This window comes from Pelophylax lessonae (genome assembly GCF_965119305.1).
Source record: "Pelophylax lessonae genome assembly, chromosome: 3".
Classification (NCBI taxonomy): Eukaryota; Metazoa; Chordata; class Amphibia; order Anura; family Ranidae; genus Pelophylax; species Pelophylax lessonae.
Window position 1 is genome coordinate 178,414,465 of NC_138770.1, and position 21,773 is coordinate 178,436,237.

Here is a 21,773-nt window from a genome sequence, read left to right on the forward strand (position 1 = left end):
AAGGACTATATCAAGGTATGTTTTATTTTTTACATTACATGTATTACTAGTTTCACCTGAATTATGATGTTTTTGGATGTACAGCAATTGACACAGGCCATTATTTGTAAACTACCCTCTGTCCGCATGCACATAGTAGTAAAGATGTAGATTATCTTTAACCATTTGTAAAATTACCCACTAACCACCCCACCATTCTCTCCTATGTGTCCCTAAACGCATTGCCTGTTAACAGTATTTTGAATTTGGGTCATTTTATTGCTTTCCCTCAAACAATTATTCCTTGGCCAATGTTTTAGTACCTAGTTAATGATTTATCTAAAATACATCAGTCCATCCATTCCCACCTATGATTCTGTATGTTTATGTAATGATGTTAAAACCTTCACTGACCACAAGCCCTAATTGATGTATAAATGCCCAGTTTTACTTACCCATCCCCCCACCCACATGCTAAATCTCAAAGTCAGCATATACCAAAGCTCAAGTTCAGAGGTCTTCAAACTATGGCCCACCAGTTGTTCACGAACTTCAATTTCCATCATGCCTAGTCATGTCTGTGAATGTGAGAGAATTACAAGGCCTCATGGGATGTGTAGTTCTGCAACAGCTGGAGGGCCGTAGTTTGTAAATCTCAGCTCTAGCTGGTGAGTATAATGGGCCATACACACTAGAAGATTGTCAGAACAATTTATCCTTCCGATTTACCAAAACCAAATAATATGAGGTCCAACAAACACTTTCAAATCCTATGCAATCTGGTAGGCCCTTGCACTACATAGAAAAGTTAAATCTGCACGAAAAAGTCTTCAGAGAATCTTCTAGTGTGTATGGCCCTTTACAATATAAGAACAATAGGAGGTTGAAAATAAATGTATGTAGATGTTACATCCCCATATCCAAACCTTTGCCTTCCTGTTGTATATTTTTTTAGCAAGTTGCATAAGCATTTAACAGACAACTGTGTGTGTAATTAATAATGTGATGTGCTCAAGCACTAATTTTTTATTTTTTTTTTTTATTTTTTCCCCACAGTTTCCTTCAAACGCAGAGCAATGGCTGGAGATTTCTGATCAATTTCTGGAGAAGTGGAATTTTCCCAATTGTGGGGGTGCTATTGATGGGAAGCACGTCCGCATTGTCCCCCCTCCGAATTCCGGCACATTTTATTATAATTATAAAGGTTTTTTTAGTATAGTCATGCTAGCCATAGTTAATGCAAACTATGAGTTTATTTTTTTGGATATTGGCAAAAATGGCCGCAATTCGGATGGGGGAGTTATTGATCAGACGGAGTTCGCTCGTCGTCTAAAGAACGGCACTCTGAACCTGCCATCCAGGGAGCAAACTGTTGAGGGTATGAGCTTTGTGTTTATCGCAGATGAGGCTTTTGCGCTTGGGGAGCATCTCATGAAGCCCTACCCTCAGAGGAACCTCACCCCAGACCAAAGGATTTACAACTACCGGTTGTCCAGAGCTCGCAGAGTTGTGGAGAATGCCTTCGGGATAATGGCCAACCGGTTCCGGATATTCCTGACGTCCATAAACCTGGCACTGTACAAAGTGGATAATGTGGTCTTGTGTTGCTGCATTTTGCACAACTTCCTACGCAGGAATGCACAAAATTATGTCTTGCAGCAACTGGATACTGACCCTGCTATGCCAGGTACAAGTGGAGAGGCCCAACCTTCTAACCAAGTGGAGTCCATGACGTCAATGGAAGTTGGACGGTCAGCATTGGCATCACACAGGGCCCGTCAGATCCGCCAGGAATATCTGGACTATTTCGTGGGGAGAGGAGCTGTGTCCTGGCAGCAATCACTGTCACAAACACATTAATCTTGTTAAAGATTGGACACACAAGATAAATGTCAGAGATATATTATTTTTCAACACATTAAACAAAAATTGCAATGATTCTGTATTGTGGATTATAATCATTTGGGCACATATGCCAAACACAATTATTTGGGTTAATCATGTGTTATATATGTGTGACTTTGGAAGGGTTAATACATTCATCAGTGTGTTTCTTGACTGTAGTCTCTCACCAGCTGATCCAAAGTGATGATGGCCATGTGTTATTTTTTAGCCAGTGGTGTAAATACAAGGGCCTTCTGCACCCCACAAAATGTACACAAACCCTGTCACATTGAGAACTAGGTCACACCCAAGGTTCATCTAATGTCACCTTATATTGGTGTTCATTGTCCAGAAGTTGCCCATACTATATATTTCAGATAATACATTAGGGTATTAACAAAGTACCTACACCTGTTATGTTGTGTTCATTTATGACATCCTTCTCACTGCCCACCAATGTTAGGATATGTCAGTGTTATGTGAAACTTGATCATTGTTCATCTCAAAGTGTTATATATATACAGGTAATGGAAAGTGAACTAGAGCAACGAACAAGCAATACACTATAGATTACACTGATCTCCCTACACTGATTGCTACTGGCAATATCAATGCCATATTGAATCCTAGGACTGCTAGTACCTTGAGTGTTGAGTCACACTTATGCGATGCGGGAAGTCTGCGACTTTGCAGCCTTCCAGCATTGCATAAGGGTGACCCGCCACTTACTTTTTCCACAGGATTGTATTCCACAAGTGTTAAGCACTGTGCGATCCAATCCAGATACATCAGAAATAAAGGGTCATGTGCGACTTGTATGCGTGTTCAGTGCGAATGTAGCCATACAAAGTGTATGTCTCAATTCACACTGCACATCTGATGGCATGTAATATCGTAGCGCACTGCTCCTTTATTACATGCGATCAGATGTTCATGCGAAAATCAGCTATACAGTTTGTATGGCTCAATTCGCACTGCACTCGCACAAAAGTCGCACATGATGCATTTATTCAGCCGCATCAGGATAGGATCGCACAGTCGTTCAAACTTGTGTGCTCCGATCCTGTGTGAAATGTCAGATCGCACTGTGATATGCGTTAAAACTGGGGGTATCTTTAACATTTCATTGACACCTCCAGCAACTTGCATATGGCAGTGTCCAAAATGCTTTCATTAACATGTAAGTATGTGAATAGGACAGCCATCATACATTTAGTGCTTCTTTACACAGCTTTAGACCTCGACCCCCCAACGAAAGTCTAATAAAGAATTGAACACACATTGTTGAATGTAAAAATGTTTTAGTATCAAACATTCACAGGGTTAGGGTTAGGGTTAGGGTTAGGGTTAGGGTTAGGGTTAGGGTTAGGGTTAGGGTGTTGGAAAGTGCTTTTCCCAAACTTGGGTACACTCTTTAACATCTGAGTGTCATAAAACTGGCCTAAAATATTATATAAAAATGGGAACATCCCAATACAAACTGTAAAAAATTTTATAATAATTATTTTTAAAATTTGGCAAGCATGTCCACAAAATCACGCATCTTTCCTTGCAATGCCGTTGCAGTCTCTTTTATTTGCTCGAGGTCTGAGCAGCATTGAAGAGCCTCACGGGTCAATTTGGCCAATGTGCAAGTGTGTAATACATGATCTGGAAAATAAAATACAACGGAGTCAATGTGAATCACCTACATGAGGTCATAATATAGAAACATTTGGTGTGCAGGTAATCTTTAAATTCCTCTCGAGTTAATACCTACCCTGTTCTTATGCTCTTTTGCCCTAGGCTCTTCATCTTCCTCCTGACCTCTTCCAATGCTGTTGCTGATGATTCTGCCGGTCTCCTGAGCTTACTATATATTCATTAGGGGTGTGAACGCATGATGACGTCATTGTGAGGGCATGGTTGTAATGTATATATATTAAGATGCAGAGACCAGAGACGGGCAGAATGCACGGCAACAGCATTGGAGGAGGACAGGAGGAAGAAGAAGAGCCTAGGGCAAAAGAGCAGACAACATAAGAGCAGAAGATTGGACAGCAGAAGACTGGAGAGGAGAAGATCCAAAGAGCAGAGTGGAGAAGACCGGATGAAGATCTTTAAGAACATTTCATAAACGTCTCCTGTCGTTATTCACATACACTTCCATTTATGTGGTTAATGTGTAGGGGTACTATGTACCCCATACCCATTCACATAGTGATTGGGGTCTGGGATCTGGGGGCCACCCTTTGTTAAAGGTTGCTTCCAAAGTCCTAGGAACCCCCTGGCCGCATGACCCCCCAAAACCACCAGACAGGGTTGTGGGGATGAGGCTCTTGTCCTCCTCTACATGGGAGTAAGGTGCTTTTGGGTGTGCGGTGCAGAGGCCCCCTGGCCCAAAGCAACAAAACCCCCCCATGTTGAGGGCATGTGTCCTGCTGTGGTCCAGGGGGTGTTTGGTCCGCTTGCTCGTTCTCTTTCCTGGCCTGACAAGCTGCATGCTTGTATAAGGGTCTGGTAGGGGTTTTGGGGGTAACCCACGCTGTCTTTTTGTTGTGGGCATACCCTCAAACTCAATACCACACACAAAAGGCCTGGTTGTGAACTTGGGGGGACACCCACGGTGGGATCTTCAATTTTTTGGTGTAGTTCCCCCTCAAAAATCTTCACAACGCAAGTGGCCCCGCAAGTCAGAGCATCCTGATCCGACTTACGGTGCGACTTCCATTCAAATAAAGAGGCTCCCATAGGGAACTAGTGTTGTAAATTGGAGGCTAAAAATAACACTGATAAAAATCATTCTGAAAAAACCTACGTGGGCACACAATTGGCTCTTGGACACTTGGTCCAGGTTCCTCCACAGTTTCTGAACTGGCTTCCATGCTGCTTGGCACGTTGCCAGGAGATCGGGCTTCTGACCTGGCTGGGGATGCCACATCCTGGCATGATGCAACATCTGCAATGTAAATTTGTAAGGGAATACAAGAATATAAGGTTAAACAATCATTGCAAATACACATATTTCTATGATCCCACTACACAAAAATCTGTGACTACCAACCTTCTTGTTGCTCTGGTGTCTGGTCACTTGTAGGCTCCACCAGGATTATTTCCGGCATAATGTCTTCATCTACATAATACAAAACATTGGCCATATCATAAAAGTCACAAGAGGTACATTTGTTAGGACATGGTGCCCTGCTTGATAGCTCTTTTAGTAACAAATATGAAGACATGTACATGGTTATCTACGAAAAATATGGTACATTAATGTTTGACAGTGCATAGGAACCAATTACCTTTAGTGGAATCTGTGCCACCATCTGTGCCCATGTCCTCCTCTTCTTCCTCCACTGCAGATGGAGCTGCCAAACCTCTCCTCCTCCTTTCCCACTGTTTGGCACGGAGTTTACGTTTTTCTCCTATTTAAAGGTTTGAATAATAATCTGTGATTAATAGGAATGTTTGCTGAGAAGATTCGTGCAGGAAAGAACGTTCGTTGCAACACAATACATATATTTTTCACTATGGCTTCCTGACTTTTAATGTCATATACTAAAACATCAACAATAGATCGATCAAATCACGACATGACAACTAAAATGAGTAATCTAACTTTTTACATAGACATTATAATCTAGACATGTTAATACAACATACACCAAATTATAAAAAACATATTGCATGATTAAAAAAATAAAGAAAAAATAAAACTTACTTTTTTTCAAAATCCGATGGATTTGGGAAAGCTGATCCTGCTCACGGTGTTTGAGGTCAGACCATCGTTTCCTAATCTGATCTTTCGATCGCTCGACACCGAATTTTCTGACCAAACAGGCCACCACCTTGTCCATGATGCCATCTTTCCTGGCATTGGGCCGCTCGTAATTTGCCAACTTTCCATCGTAATCCATTTTTTCTAAAATGGAGACCATCTCCACCATTTCTGGCTTTGACATGGGTGTAGCCCTTGATTTTCGGGTGGCCCAATCACTTCGGCCCCCACTAATTGAGCTCCCAGATTGTTGAGACATGGTTCCTAATTAAACAATTATTATTCCACTGCCTCAGGTGTGAGTGTCGCATGTAGGCCTGATCTTCGGCACGTACACACCCCTGCACAAGCCCGCCACTGGAGGAGGAGTTGACGCCTGCGCTGTATTTAAAGGACGCCAGATCGTTCGGCCGACGATTCGCTAGCGGACATATCGAGAGTTGGAGCACGATCGAGCGGCGAATCACGACTTTTCCCCACAAACAAAGGTACGACTCTTTTAATAGAAAGTGTGTGTTTTGGGCCCTATACAGCTTTTATTAGGAATATCTTTATTATGTGCCAAAATACATGCTCTTTTAATATGTTTTGTGTTGTTTTGTGTCTTGCAGGCATATACTGTCCTGCAATATGGTGGACAATTTCACCACCCACAACTTTTTAATAAGTTTTATTGATGAGTTCAGGCAACTGCCGTGTTTGTGGCAAGTGAAGTCCGCGGATTATAAAAATCGAAAACTCCGAAAACAGGCCATGGAACATTTGGTGGCCTTCTACAAGCCCGTCTATCCTGGGGCAAATTTTGAGTATATACGCAAAAAAATAAACAGTATTCGTACTGCCTACAGGCGGGAGTTAAAAAAAATAGAGGAGTCCACCCAGTCTGGAGCAGGGGCACGGAATGTACATGTACCACGGCTGTGGTACTATGATAACATGCGGTTCCTGGCAGACACCTTGGAATCCAGGCCGTCAATTTCTACACTGCCTTCTACATCGGCAGAGGGCTCAGTGTCGGTAGATCCAAGCCAGGATGAGGATTTCCTGGAGGAGAGTTTTACTCAGGTATGGCATTTCACAATATATTGTCTGCTAAAATGTAATCATGTAACAAAATTATAAGCTAAACCATAATTGACCCTTTAGGTAAACGGGCATAGCAAGGGGTTGGCATGACAGGCAACCGCCAGGGGCGCAGGCCAAGGGGGGTGGGTCACAAAAACATTGGCATTGTTTTATTGTTTATTTTAACAATCCACTCAGCCTGCACACCCCAGAACCCCCAGTTTGCAGGCGGATTCATGCAGGTGTAAAACATTGAGAGCAGCTTCATGCAGGTGTAAAACATTGAGAGCTGCTTCATGCAGGTGTAAAACATTGAGAGCTGCTTCATGCAGGTGTAAAACATTGAGAGCTGCTTCATGCAGGTGTAAAACATTGAGAGCAGCTGAGCCAAAAGACCAGGAGACTGAGACTGCCTCTCACTGCATCCCCAGCACCCCTCCGGTCTTACAAACACTGCTGCATCCCCAGCACACCTCTGGTCCTAAGAAACACTGCTGTAGCCTCAGCATTCCTCTGGCTCAACCTTTTTTAATACAAAACTAACAGCTCCTGCAAATGATACATCCATCCTTGCTTCCATGTCTCTGGTCTCTCACTCTGGGTCAGCAAGGCAGGTGGCTTCCTTATTCCTGTTTCCCTGCACTGCTTCACCCTCAATGCCCTACATCAAGCCCTCTGCAAGTTCAGGCCCCTCTCTCTCTGCAACCCCCTCCTCTCTCTCTCACACCCCCTCTTTCTCTCCCTCTCTCTATCTCTCAACCCTCTCTTTCTTTTTCACACCTGAGACAATGATTGCCCACTAGAGAGCTCTACACTGGGCAAACAAGGGGCAAATTAGAAACTTTTAATGCCCTTTAATTTTTTTTTGGGGGGGTGGGTTACAGTTTTCCATTGATCTTGGGGGGGGGGGGGGGTTGTTGCCAAATACAGCTCCTCAACAAGGGCACTGGAGACCCTAGATATGCCACTGTATGTAAAGTCTGCTATTTGTTCACAATAATATAACAAACATGACTTTTTATATACACTATAACATTCTAATCAATTGTTCATTTCATCAACAGGGAAGTGTCACTGAGGAGGAGCCAGGTTGCAGCCAGGAGCCTGGGGAGCCTGTGGAGCCTGAGGAGCCTGCGGAACTCTTTCCACCACCACCTCCTCCTGCCAAACGGAGGCAAAAGAGGAAACACATCGACGACATCACAGATGAATTCATACAGGAGGCCACCATAGCCCTCCGTAGGAAACCGGAGGCAAATGAGTCCTTCGGGAATATGACTGCCAAAATCCTGGATAAGGTGGACCTCAGGCAGTGTCAGTATGCCAGAAAAATTATTCTGGATGTGCTGCAAAACGCAGAAAACGGCATACTTAATGAGCACAGCCACGCATGCCAGGAGCACCCGTGCCCTCCACCTCCACCTCCACCTCCACCTCCACAACACCCACCACCTCGCCAAATGCCACATGGCCAGTGGCAATATGGCCAGCAGGATCCAAACCTGCCCTCATGGCAACCTGATTATAGCTATCACCAACTTTAATTTGTGTAACCCCCTATTATTTACTTTACCCCTGTTTGCCAGTTTCTAGTTTAATTTTGTCCAAATGGACCTTTTTTATGTTTAGTTTATTATACGGAAAGTATTGATGTTTGCTTTTTTTTTTTTTTGCTGAGATCCAAAAAATAAAGAAAATTGAAAATAAAAAATGGCCTATCTGAATTTGTTAACATGTTTAATATTGTGCATAACCTGAAAAATATGTTTTAGACATTAATTCATAAAAGAATAAAGGGTCATATCAATAGTTAGATCTTTGGTGTGAAAATACAAAAATAATGGTGAAGAGTTCAAATTATTTAATTCTAAAATTTGATAGAACAGATAGAATAGACAAACATTATCTTCATCATAACAGAACACATGCCTTTTTATTAGAAAAGTATGGCATTATGAGCAGCATCTTCCTTCTTCTCACATTTATCAAGATGAGCATGTGCTCCGCATTTCACCTATTTCTTGGACTTCCGCGAGCCGAAAGTTCTTTCTGAATAAAATGTTGAGTTTACTAGAGAAAATTCTTCCGGGAACTCATTTGGTTTGATCATGCGTGTTGGGATTTGTAGCTGTGTGTCGGCAGAATTGCGTACTGACAGGCGAACAATCGTCCGTTCTGGTGTCGGCATACAAATATTTTCATGTTTGCAAGAAAGACTTTTGTCCGCGGATTGTGCGCAGACATCTGTCGGAGGCACCATACTAACACGCGTACAATCGGCAGATCCTTCGTCCACCGACGTTTGTATGCCGACGATCGGTACGTGTGTACGGGGCTTAAATTAGATGTCTCGATGCAATAAGATTGTAGATCTTGTAAAGTATTTGTTGATCATGTCATCTGATGGGTTTATTGATGACATCTTTAATGAGGATGGGAAAATCAAACATTTTGGACCTTTGCTAAATTTTTTTTGGATCAGGCTAATTTTATAAGTATTATGACTATAATCCGTATTGCAACTGGTCAATTTTAACCTAGTAATATTCTTTCCAGCATTAAACGCTAAAATAAATGTTTCCTTTTAGTAACACAGATAGTAATTTTAGATGATACAAAAACATGTCATAAACTCAAAAGTTCTTAATGTCCAACTCTGGGCTCCATACTAACTCCTCTCAACTATGAATGCCATTCCCAGGACCCCTCTTTAGGACACCGTTCTCCTAGCAGTATGTTGTTTGTTTTTTCCCTTATTGTCTATTTACCTTTTTCTGCTGCCATGATATGTGGGTTCCCCTTTTGTCGAGCGGTGGGCAGTCCTGGATGATGCAGGAAGCAGTGCTGACATTATGACATCAGCACTGCTCTCTGCATTTATTTACCATGAGTGCAGGACATCTCTGTGAAAAACCTGGGCCACAGACTGTATGATGAAAGAACAGCACAGGCGGTCCCCGAGTTACAAACAAGATAGGGACTGTAGGTTTGTTCTTAAGTCGAATTTGTTTGTAAGTCAGAACAGGTAAATTTTTTAAGTTTAGCTCCAGCCAAAAGAATAATTCTTATGTTTTTTTTGGATAGCACAGGGAAGGGTAACACCCCTGTACCATTTGTTTTGCTGTCTGTACCCCTGTTCAGAAGATTTCACCTCACTTTCTGTCCCTGTGACAACTTGATTTTGAAAATTTTGGGTTCTTGTGGAAACAAGGATTGGTGATAAAGCTCTTACAGGAGTGAATTTCCCTTCCTAGGAGTAGATTTCTCCTTACTTCCTGTTTTCTCCCTCTGTTTGTAAGTAGGAGTTATTTGTAAGTTGGATGTTTGTAACCTGGGGACCGCCTGTATGGTAAATAACCATTAGAATCAGATATATAGTCTCCTGAATACGTACCAAAAATTTGAGACTGTTTGGGAACCCTGGGCTGCCTATACTCACACCTCACTTATCTATTGAGGGGTTTATCTCAAACTATTGGTGGATTTTGGAACCTTCGGGGCGTGTATTTACCCCACCCTACTCCTCTCCCTCCTCTCTTTTCTTTCTTCTCGTCTGTTTTCCCGTTTGTCTCTTACTCGCTGTTCTCTCTGTCATTTCTTCACCTCTGTTGGTAGGTTTCTACTGTGGTTAAGGTATACGTGCCAGGATGCTAGCTGCTCCTGCTCTCCTACGGTTTCAATGCTACAAGGACCTTTTTTCTAGAAATACTACTTATGCTTCTCATCGGAGCTCAGACGTTACTGCGCTCCGGATTTATACTCCTTACTGATGACCTTGGCAAATGACATAGGAGGTCCTGATTCTCATCCGAACAGGCTTCAATAATTTGTATTCTGAACTCTTTCAGTATTCTGCTGATCGCTTATACAGGTGAGGTTCCTTTCCTGGCTCTCCGGGCGACAGATTGTGTTCCCATTGGGGTTGCCTGGGGGTCAGAGGGCTCCCCCTGACTGTGTGATGTTCTATTTTTACTCACGTTGCTCTGGCACCATAGGAGCTTTCTTTACCTGCATTGTTGTTTATGGAAGACATTTTTCACTCCACAGGTCATAATGTGTATGGTGATGCTTTCTGTATGTTACCTACCATCTTATTTGGCTAACTGTTATCTTCTGTTGATGGATTTTGTTTTGTTATAACTTAATAAAAATCTTTGAAAGAATCAGATATATAAGCATCTGAAATTATATGCAAATCTCAACTTTTCCTGTAAAAGCTGAGCTTTTGGTACTTTCATGTGATGGGCATCCAGAAGGTATAGGGGGGTAGAGCCGAACCCCACATTATACATGAAAATTCCTGATATGCATACAAAATTAGCCTATATCTCTGGATGTATTGGTCATTTTAGAAGGTTTTATTGAAAAATTTGCATTGTGTGAATAACTAGAGAAGATCTGTGCAAAATTTTGTTAGTACTTGTATATAATATTTGGCTCACCAGAATCTTTTTAACACAACCCTTTAGACAGGATGCCTCTGTGCATTCAATGGCCCCACCGCTTACAGCTGACCAATCATCACACTTCATCTTTTCTGGTTTATTTATTGTGCACCACCGCACTTTGTTTTTGGATGGAAGATGTGCATCTAAGAAAAACACCATTCTATTTACTAACAGTAAACTAACAGTTCATTATTATACACATAATGCATACAATGAGTGATAACAGGTAGCATGGTGAACTGTTGATTAGCACTGCGCATTTGCAGTATTGGACCTTGAGTACATTTTCCAACAGAATACTTCCTTAATGTGCTTTGTCTGTTTTCTCCTGTGTTTTTGTGGATTTCCTTTGCATATTTCTGCTTCCTTTACTATTGAAATATATACTGAAAGGATCAGTGCCAGACTGATGTGTAGACAGAATAGGCATCTATCCTGGGAGCACCAGTAAGAGGGTTTCATAGGCACTGCATCTGGTTCCTTGAAGGGTCTGTATTGGAGGAGATCCAAGACCAGGGTGGTGTGACCGGATTTCGGGAGATGTGATTTCTCAGTGTGCACAGTGCTCTTATTACTTCCCGATGTGACTGGTTTATTGTTTGCCTGCAAGTGTTTATGTCAGCACATCATTAGATACAAGCACCCAGTCTGTAAATATACTATTCATGGTTATTGTTTTGGGCTGCAAGAAAGAGATCAGGTGACCTAATAAGCTTTTATGTATATACTTTTTAAAATAAAGTCTGAAGCTTGCATACTGTAGATGAGCAATTAATTTGCAAGAAACCGGTCTGAGGGTCTGGAGGTCAACATTAATATATATTATGAGTACTTTTATTCAGCAAGGCAGCAAGTAAACACAGTTTTCAATGCAGGAGACTGTGTACAGCATGTCCATATAATTAAAACAAACAAAACTCAGATCAGTTCTGATCCACAATCCTGCTTGCCACTGCCTCACATAACCATCCCCTCCCCCCTTTGCTAAGAACTGTGGGAAGGTGCATATTTTGCCAACATACGCAGGATGCCTGGCAGTTCATCATCATTTCCTCACTGGGTCCCATACCTGTGTTCCTCATTACATTTATATTTTGCAGAACCAGAAACTGACTTGTGACCCTTGCATTGTTCTCTTTGCTCTCAGCCATCCAGTGTATTGGAGAATGGTCTGTAATCAATCAGAATGATACTATCTCAATAAATTTAGTGCCCGCTTTATGACCAGACACTTCTTTCCATTATTGAAACGTTCCTCTCTGTAGGGGTTATTCTCTGGCTGTATTGGCTATTAACCTGGCCTTAGGAATGGAATCTAAAAGTGCCTGGACCTTCTTTAGGTGGAAATCCCAGTCAAGACTGAAAAAAAAAACATTAATGGGTATGCCAAGCCAAATGCTTTGCACCACATACCGTCAGTCAGTGCTTTCATGGCATTGAACAATTTTACTCCGAGAAAGAGGAACGCATCCATCTCAGATGAGAGAAGAGCTAATTGTACGGTAGAATCATCAAACATCAAATCTTTCCCATGTGCAGAACTGAACAATTTGCATTGCTTTTTCTAATATCAACAAAGGGGGAAAAAAATAAAGAGTTTATTCAGAAATGTGCATGAAGAAGATATACTAATTGTGTCATTATTCTTGGTAACATGGATCCAAGCAATTTTAACAAAATTATATTACAAGTACTTCACTATTACCTACTGATAGAATAATCCAGCAGAACTGCTATTACCAAGGCCTCATTCACATGGGGCAAATCAATCCGTAACCCATGTGAGGGCTGTGTTTACCCACATGGGGATACACAGGTGTTCCATGCATCCCCATGCAGGCAGTCCCATTGCTGTCAATTGGGATGCAGAGGCTGCATGGACACAGCTGCTGCTCCCAATGTGATATCAGTGAGAGTGCACAGCACAGAATGTACCCAGAAATATTTGTGCATCCTCATACAGGTAACCACAGCCCTCACATGGGGCAATTATTCATATGCCCTATGTGAATGAGGCCTAAGGGATGAAGGATAGTGTTGAGCGAACACGGACTGTATTATTCGTGTTCGTACCGAATAATTGGATTTTTTGTACCCGAACACGGACACGGACACTTTACTGTATGTTCGGGTAAAAATCCGTGTTCGGTCGTTTTATTTCCGGGTTTTGCATGCTTTGGCGCTCTTTTCATGGCGGGCTTTCAACAGCCAATCAACAATCGTTTAACTGGTGTGCCTTAAGCCATCCCAGCCATGCCTGCAAATGTCTCAGTAGCTGTGATTGGCCGTCTGAAGCATGTGACCAAGTCTTTATAAGTTCGAGGCAGCCGCAGCGGCGTCATTATGCTGCTTAGATTCAGGGACAGAGCACACATCAACGTGCTGGCTGCTGATTAGGGAAAGATAGGCAGGAAAAAACCATTTGTGTCCGGATAGAATTGAGGGACAGGTCGGAGTGTTTAGGCAGGGCGAGTTGTAGGCATTTTAGGGATAGAGTCTGCTGAATTATAGGGTCAGTGTCTTCTACAAACTACAATCGATATTGCTGTGTGGGGGGTGGGGTCTGCACTCAATCCTGATCTACGATCTCATCTCAATCCTGTTAGGGACAGAGTCTGCTGAATTTTAGGGAAACTGTGTTCTACAAACTACAATCGATATTGCTGTGTGGTGTGGGATTGGAGATAGGCAGGTGTCAGTGATCCACATCCATTTTTCTGTGTGTGAGCTGCAGTGAACACAATCTTTTTGGGCTGCAGTGAACACAATCTTTTTGGGCTGCAGTGAACACAATCTTTTTGGGCTGCAGTGAACACAATCTTTTTGGGCTGCAGTGAACACAATCTTTTTGGGCTGCAGTGAACACAATCTTTTTGGGGTGCAGTGAACAAAATCTTTTTGGGGTGCAGTGAACACAATCCTTTTTGGTGTGCAGTGAACACAATCTTTGTGGGGTGCAGTGAACAAAATCCTTTGTGGGGTGCAGTGAACACAATCTTTTTGGGGTGCAGTGAACAAAATCCTTTTTGGGGTGCAGTGAACAACATCCTTTTTGGGGTGCAGTGAACACAATCTTTTTGGGGTGCAGTGAACAAAATCCTTTGTGGGGTGCAGTGAACACAATCTTTTTGGGGTGCAGTGAACACAATCTTTTTGGGGTGGAGTGAACAACATCCTTTTTGGGGTGCAGTGAACAAAATCCTTTTTGGGGTGCAGTGAACAAAATCATTTTTGGGGTGCAGTGAACACAATCTTTTTGGGGTGCAGTGAACACAATCTTTGTGGGGTGCAGTGAACACAATCTTTTTGGGGTGGAGTGAACAACATCCTTTTTGGGGTGCAGTGAACAACATCCTTTTTGGGGTGCAGTGAACACAATCTTTTTGGGGTGCAGTGAACACAATCTTTGTGGGGTACAGTGAACAGAATCTTTGTGGGGTGCAGTGAACACAATCTTTGGGGGGTACAGTGAACACAATCTTTGTGAGGTGCAGTGAACACAATCTTTGTGGGGTGCAGTGAACACAATCATTGTGGGGTGCAGTGAACTCAATCTTTGTGGGGTACAGTGAACACAATCTCATACTTCTGAAGGTTTGAGGGTGCTGCCTGTTCCATACTCCCCCTACTCCTCATCTAGCCTTTTAGGGGTACAAACAATAGTAATTGGGGCCTAGTGTGGTTGTGTACGTGTGATATACATACACTTTTTTGGGATCATATTTTCTATTCCGCTATTTAATCAAAAACCTTTGGGGATCAGTTAAATTGGGGGATAGTCTGTGTTGGTACGTGTGAGAGAGATCCACCTTTCCAAGTTGTTGGGGTTCATCTCATACTTCTGAAGGTTTGAGGGTGCTGCCTGTTCCATACTCCCCCTACTCCTAGCCTTTTAGGGGTACAAACAATAGTAATTGGGGCCTAGTGTGGTTGTGTACGTGTGATATACATACACTTTTTTGGGATCATATTTTCTATTCCGCTATTTAATCAAAAACCTTTGGGGATCAGTTAAATTGGGGGATAGTCTGTGTTGGTACGTGTGAGAGAGATCCACCTTTCCAAGTTGTTGGGGTTCATCTCATACTTCTGAAGGTTTGAGGGTGCTGCCTGTTCCATACTCCCCCTACTCCTAGCCTTTTAGGGGTACAAACAATAGTAATTGGGGCCTAGTGTGGTTGTGTACGTGTGATATACATACACTTTTTTGGGATCATATTTTCTATTCCGCTATTTAATCAAAAACCTTTGGGGATCAGTTAAATTGGGGGATAGTCTGTGTTGGTACGTGTGAGAGAGATCCACCTTTCCAAGTTGTTGGGGTTCATCTCATACTTCTGAAGGTTTGAGGGTGCTGCCTGTTCCATACTCCCCCTACTCCTAGCCTTTTAGGGGTACAAACAATAGTAATTGGGGCCTAGTGTGGTTGTGTACGTGTGATATACATACACTTTTTTGGGATCATATTTTCTATTCCGCTATTTAATCAAAAACCTTTGGGGATCAGTTAAATTGGGGGATAGTCTGTGTTGGTACGTGTGAGAGAGATCCACCTTTCCAAGTTGTTGGGGTTCATCTCATACTTCTGAAGGTTTGAGGGTGCTGCCTGTTCCATACTCCCCCTACTCCTAGCCTTTTAGGGGTACAAACAATAGTAATTGGGGCCTAGTGTGGTTGTGTACGTGTGATATACATACACTTTTTTGGGATCATATTTTCTATTCCGCTATTTAATCAAAAACCTTTGGGGATCAGTTAAATTGGGGGATAGTCTGTGTTGGTACGTGTGAGAGAGATCCACCTTTCCAAGTTGTTGGGGTTCATCTCATACTTCTGAAGGTTTGAGGGTGCTGCCTGTTCCATACCCCCCCTACTCCTCATCTAGCCTTTTAGGGGTACAAACAATAGTAATTGGGGCCTAGTGTGGTTGTGTACGTGCGAGATACATACACTTTTTTTGATCATATTTCCTATTCCGCTATTCAATAAAAACCTTTGAGGATCAATTGAATTGCGGGATAGTCTGTGTCGGTACGTGTGAGAGAGATCCACCTTTCCAAGTTGTTGGGGTTCATCTCATACTTCTGAAGGTTTGAGGGTGCTGCCTGTTCCATACTCCCCCTACTCCTCATCTAGCCTTTTAGGGGTACAAACAATAGTAATTGGGGCCTAGTGTGGTTGTGTACGTGTGATATACATACACTTTTTTTGGATCATATTTTCTATTCCGCTATTTAATCAAAAACCTTTGGGGATCAGTTAAATTGGGGGATAGTCTGTGTTGGTACGTGTGAGAGAGATCCACCTTTCCAAGTTGTTGGGGTTCATCTCATACTTCTGAAGGTTTGAGGGTGCTGCCTGTTCCATACTCCCCCTACTCCTCATCTAGCCTTTTAGGGGTACAAACAATAGTAATTGGGGCCCAGTGTGGTTGTGTACGTGTGATATACATACACTTTTTTGGGATCATATTTTCTATTCCGCTATTTAATCAAAAACCTTTGGGGATCAGTTAAATTGGGGGATAGTCTGTGTCGGTACGTGTGAGAGAGATCCACCTTTCCAAGTTGTTGGGGTTCATCTCATACTTCTGAAGGTTTGAGGGTGCTGCCTGTTCCATACCCCCCCTACTCCTCATCTAGCCTTTTAGGGGTACAAACAATAGTAATTGGGGCCTAGTGTGGTTGTGTACGTGTGATATACATACACTTTTTTTGGATCATATTTTCTATTCCGCTATTTAATCAAAAACCTTTGGGGATCAGTTAAATTGGGGGATAGTCTGTGTCGGTACGTGTGAGAGAGATCCACCTTTCCAAGTTGTTGGGGTTCATCTCATACTTCTGAAGGTTTGAGGGTGCTGCCTGTTCCATACCCCCCCTACTCCTCATCTAGCCTTTTAGGGGTACAAACAATAGTAATTGGGGCCTAGTGTGGTTGTGTACGTGCGAGATACATACACTTTTTTTGATCATATTTCCTATTCCGCTATTCAATAAAAACCTTTGAGGATCAATTGAATTGCGGGATAGTCTGTGTCGGTACGTGTGAGAGAGATCCACCTTTCCAAGTTGTTGGGGTTCATCTCATACTTCTGAAGGTTTGAGGGTGCTGCCTGTTCCATACTCCCCCTACTCCTCATCTAGCCTTTTAGGGGTACAAACAATAGTAATTGGGGCCCAGTGTGGTTGTGTACGTGTGATATACATACACTTTTTTTGGATCATATTTTCTATTCCGCTATTTAATTTAACTGGGCCTCCATGCGAGACCTGTGTGCCTTGTTGCGCTGTTTTGAGTACTCCACCAACATGGCCAGTGGCAATGACGCCGTTCTCAGCTTAACTATCCCACTTCTATGCCTCCTTGAAAAAACAATTCGGGCGATGATGGAAGAGGATGTGGCACAGGATGAGGAGGAGGAGGAGGATGAAGAGGTAACATTTCCAAGGCTTTCAGGGCAGTCATTCGCAAGGGGCTCCGAGGGTGGGTTCCTGCACACGCAAACGCCAGGGACGCAATTGTCCAGCAGGGGCACAGTTCTGGAGGATGAGGAGGATGAGGAGGAGGAGGAGCTGGAGGAGGAGATGGAACCATGTTCACAGCAGGGTGGCACCCAGGCCAGCTCATGGCCATCACTGGTGCGTGGCTGGGGGGATACAGAGGACACGGACGATACACCTCCCACAGAGGACAGCCTTTCGTTGCCTCTGGGCAGCCTGGCACACATGAGCGATTACATGCTGCAGTGTCTCCACAACGACCGCCGAGTTGCCCACATTCTAACTTGTGCTGATTACTGGGTGGCCACGCTGCTGGATCCCCGTTACAAGGACAACGTACCGTCCTTAATTCACTCACTGGAGCGCGATCGCAAGATGCGCGAGTACAAGCGCACGCTGGTAGACGCCATGCTGCTGGCATTCCCATCTGACAGCGGGGCCACAGTGGAAGCACAAGGCAGAGGAGGAGGAGGAGGAGGTCGCCAACGCAACCAGGGCACCGCCAGCACCTCAGAAGGCAGGGTTAGCATGGCCGAAATGTGGAAAAGCTTTGTCAGCACGCCACAACAAACAGCAGCACCAGCAGCTCAGATGGAACGTCTTAGCAGGAGGCAGCATTTTACCAACATGGTGGAGCAGTATGTGTGCACACGCCTACATGTAGTGAATGACGGGTCTGCCCCCTTCAACTTCTGGGTCTCCAAATTGGGCACATGGCTTGAGCTTGCCCTTTACGCCTTGGAGGTGCTGGCGTGCCCTGCAGCCAGTGTATTATCTGAACGGGTATTTAGCACGGCTGGGGGCGTTATAACAGACAAGCGCAGCCGCCTGTCCAGAGACAATGTGGACAAGCTCACGTTCATTAAAATGAACCAGGCATGGATCCCACGGGACTTTTCCGTACCTTATGCAGAATAGCAATGGATACCGACCTTACCCACCCATTGTTCCATTTTTGCTCTTTCTCACTCTTTTGGGGTGTACCCTCATTTAAAATTTTTGAAAAGAAGCAGTGTTGGCTACCTCGTCCTCCTCCTCAGGGCCAGATTAATGTAGGGGCTATTGGAGCTGCAGCTCCAGGCCCCTACCTTTTATATAGGCCCCGGGTTGGCCATATTCACTGTTACCGCTCTTCTGTCACTTGTAAACACAGAAGTCTGGCTTCTATGCTCGCTTCCCCAGGCAGCACCCTCAGAACCTCCCCACACAGCGTGAAGGCCGGACAAGGAGGGACAGTTGGCGATGCATGGATGTGTTTATGGGCTTCAGAGACAGCATCCCATGTTGAATTAGGCATGCATGGCTGCACCCTTCCTCCTCTGGGTGCATGGCAAGGCACGGCCCTTAAGGCCCTTCAAAATCCTCAGCACCAAGCCCATGATGCTGTTAATCCGGCCCTGGTCCTCCTCCACCGCCGCTTCCACCTACACCGCCCATAGGTGTGCGCAGCCTATTGCATTAAGGTGTGCACCCCAAAGTTGAAATACACATGCATGTGTTTGCCAGCAGGGAGAGTAATGTATCGGGGCCATGTACCTGTAGGCAAGGAGAAATAGAGCAGAGCAGGTCCCAGGGAGATCTTTCCCATCTCCTCACTGGCAATGCTATGTGCCCTAGGTGATTAGGGTGTGCCCAGGCACACCCAGCACACCCTGTGCGCACGCCTATGTCACCGCCACATCCACCACCACCTCAACCTCCCTCCTACTCCATATGGGCCTCGTCCTTCAGAGATGAAGAAGAACATTGTTTTATTTTTCTGTTTTTTTTTTGTTGTTTTAAGTTATTTCCCTATCCACATTTGTTTGCAGAGCACTTGCCATGCTCTTAATTACGTTTTGCTGCCATTTGCAGCACTCTAGCCCTTTCCTTTGGTGTTTTAGAGCCATTTTAGTGCCTTAAAGTTCGGGTCCCCATTGACTTCAATGGGGTTCGGTGTCCGGGAAAAGTTCGGTAAAAGTCCGGGACACGGACCCGGACTTTTTTTTAAAGTTCGGCCGAACCCGTCGAACACGGACATCTAGGTGTTCGCTCAACCCTAATGAAGGACTAAAGAAAAAAAGGTATAAGCTAAATAAACAACACAAACATGAATACACAAAAAGTTGCGCTGTACCTAGTGAAGATTCCAATTTATGCAATTTAACATAAGTTGAATGAATGACAAAGCATGTGAAATCACCATTGCAAACAAAATGATTTTTAAAAGATAAAAGTCCATAAATTAGCCCAAACGTGCCCATAAAAATGCAGATGTAAAACGAAGTCACTGTTGATTGTGCAAAAGAAAGGTACTCACAAAATATATACAGAGATTGGGCGTGATGAGGTCAGAACTGTCGTCCATCCAGCGCATTTTGTCATAGAAGACATCATCAAGGGGCTGGTAAATCTAATGTGAGTACCTTTCTTTTTCACAATAAACAGCAGATTTATAGTTTTATACTATGTAACTCTTCTACTTGTTTTTTCATGCTTAAAACGGTGCAATTACTTTGAGATCACTGTGGCAGATCAACCCTTGCTGACCATTCCAGAATTTCCCTTTCCACTTTGAAAGCACAATTAGGCCTTTTATAACATGGGGGTCCAAGCAGTTGGCATGTCTTTTTGGTGAAGGAGCATGGAAGTGGATATGCACAGGATAAAATTTGCACTTTTATGGTCACGTTTGGGCTAATTTATGGACTTTTATCTTTTAAATTGTTTTGTATACACTGGTGATTTCACATCATTTGTCTTTCACTTGACTTATAATAATTTGCATGAACTGGGGTCTTCATAGGTGTGCGCAGCCTATTGCATTAGGGTGTGCACCCCAAAGTTTAAATACACATGCATGTGTTTGCCTACATGTATATGGCACCGGTACATTACTCTCCCTGCTGGCAAAGTGAAATAGAAGTGTGTGGCACTTCTCTTATGGCAGAGCAGGTCCGAGGGAGATCTTTCCCATCTCCTCACTGGCAAACAGAGCGATAATGCTAATGTGCCCTAGGTGATTAGGGTGTGCCCAGGCACACCCGGCACACCCTGTGCGCACGCCTATGGGGGTCTTTACTCTTGGAGGTACAGTGCAATGTTTTTTGTGTTCATATTTGTGTTGTTATCTTGCATTCAGGTACTTGTGAGTGGTGCTGTATGGAAATGTATACACTTTTTGTATTTAATTTGTACTTAGAGCAGTTTTTTTTTTTTGGCAATTGGCAAAGAGTATTTCACATGGGTTAATTACACATGCACAATAGTGCTTTATTCAAAGACCAAGCACTAGTTCAGTCATTGGTCGATGATATGTTCCTTAAAGGAAATAAGAGAAGTGTGTCTTTTTTATTACTTCTGTGAGTACAATATTTTTTTTTTTAACCAACTAAATATTTTTTTAGGATCCTACACTATGCCAGTGTGCTTTCTGTTTTATTTACAGTAGGATTTCCTAGGCTAGAAAGAGCTGCAAGGAAATGGATGTTTTTTCTACTACATTATGCTGAAGAAAGAGACTCTGTGCCAATAATTTGAACTTGGGCAAAGAGAAACTTGGAGATTCTATCGCTATTGAGTGCTTACATTAGTTTATCAGTATAGAAACCATGCTTCTACCTGAGCCTCCATGAGAAAGTTATTGATATCCTTAGTCTTGTCACCGATTGTTCTGGTCACCACTGCACCTGCTGGAACTTCTCCTAAGTTACACTCCTTGTACTTGTTAAGAGGCTTTCTAATATTGTCAGGACACAGAAGCTCATACATCCCTGAAAGTTCATCTGCAGAAAAATAATCATAGTTGAAAAAAAATGCGTATTAAATCTGATTCTCTATATCACTCACCGTTGTCTTTTTTGCATTAATATATTTATATTTGTCTGAACAAACAATCTGTTTATAGAAGTCCTTCAGAATTGAATTGTTATTTTTTTGTATGCAGTGTAGAAGGGAAACACACTGCATCTGAGGTAGACAACAGTTTTAAAAAGATTATGATGTACCTATGGAGGGCCTGGCTGAAAAAAATACAGGATTCAGTGCAACAAACATACCATTCCAGATTCACAATGAACACCACAAGAAATGAAAAGGAACAATCAAGATGACTAAAACACAATACAAAAAATACATTCCTACTCCATGTGAAACAGA

General features: G+C 43.1%; 1 protein-coding gene across 23 annotated transcripts in view; it reads right to left on the reverse strand.

The window, feature by feature from the left end:
- The window catches only part of LOC309549656 (thyroglobulin-like), a 330,286-nt gene that overhangs the window by 3,170 nt on the left and 305,343 nt on the right, over positions 1-21,773 (reverse strand). For 22 of the 23 annotated variants that reach the window (XM_082250044.1, XM_082250039.1, XM_082250054.1 and 19 more), the window contains 3 exons: positions 21,237-21,400; positions 12,547-12,697; positions 11,128-11,276 (listed from right to left, as the gene is read on the reverse strand). In XM_082250044.1, the coding sequence (XP_082106170.1) occupies positions 11,128-11,276; positions 12,547-12,697; positions 21,237-21,400 (464 nt within the window). The remainder of the gene's footprint in view (positions 1-11,127; positions 11,277-12,546; positions 12,698-21,236; positions 21,401-21,773) is intronic. The other variant, XM_082250051.1, reaches the window with a different exon arrangement.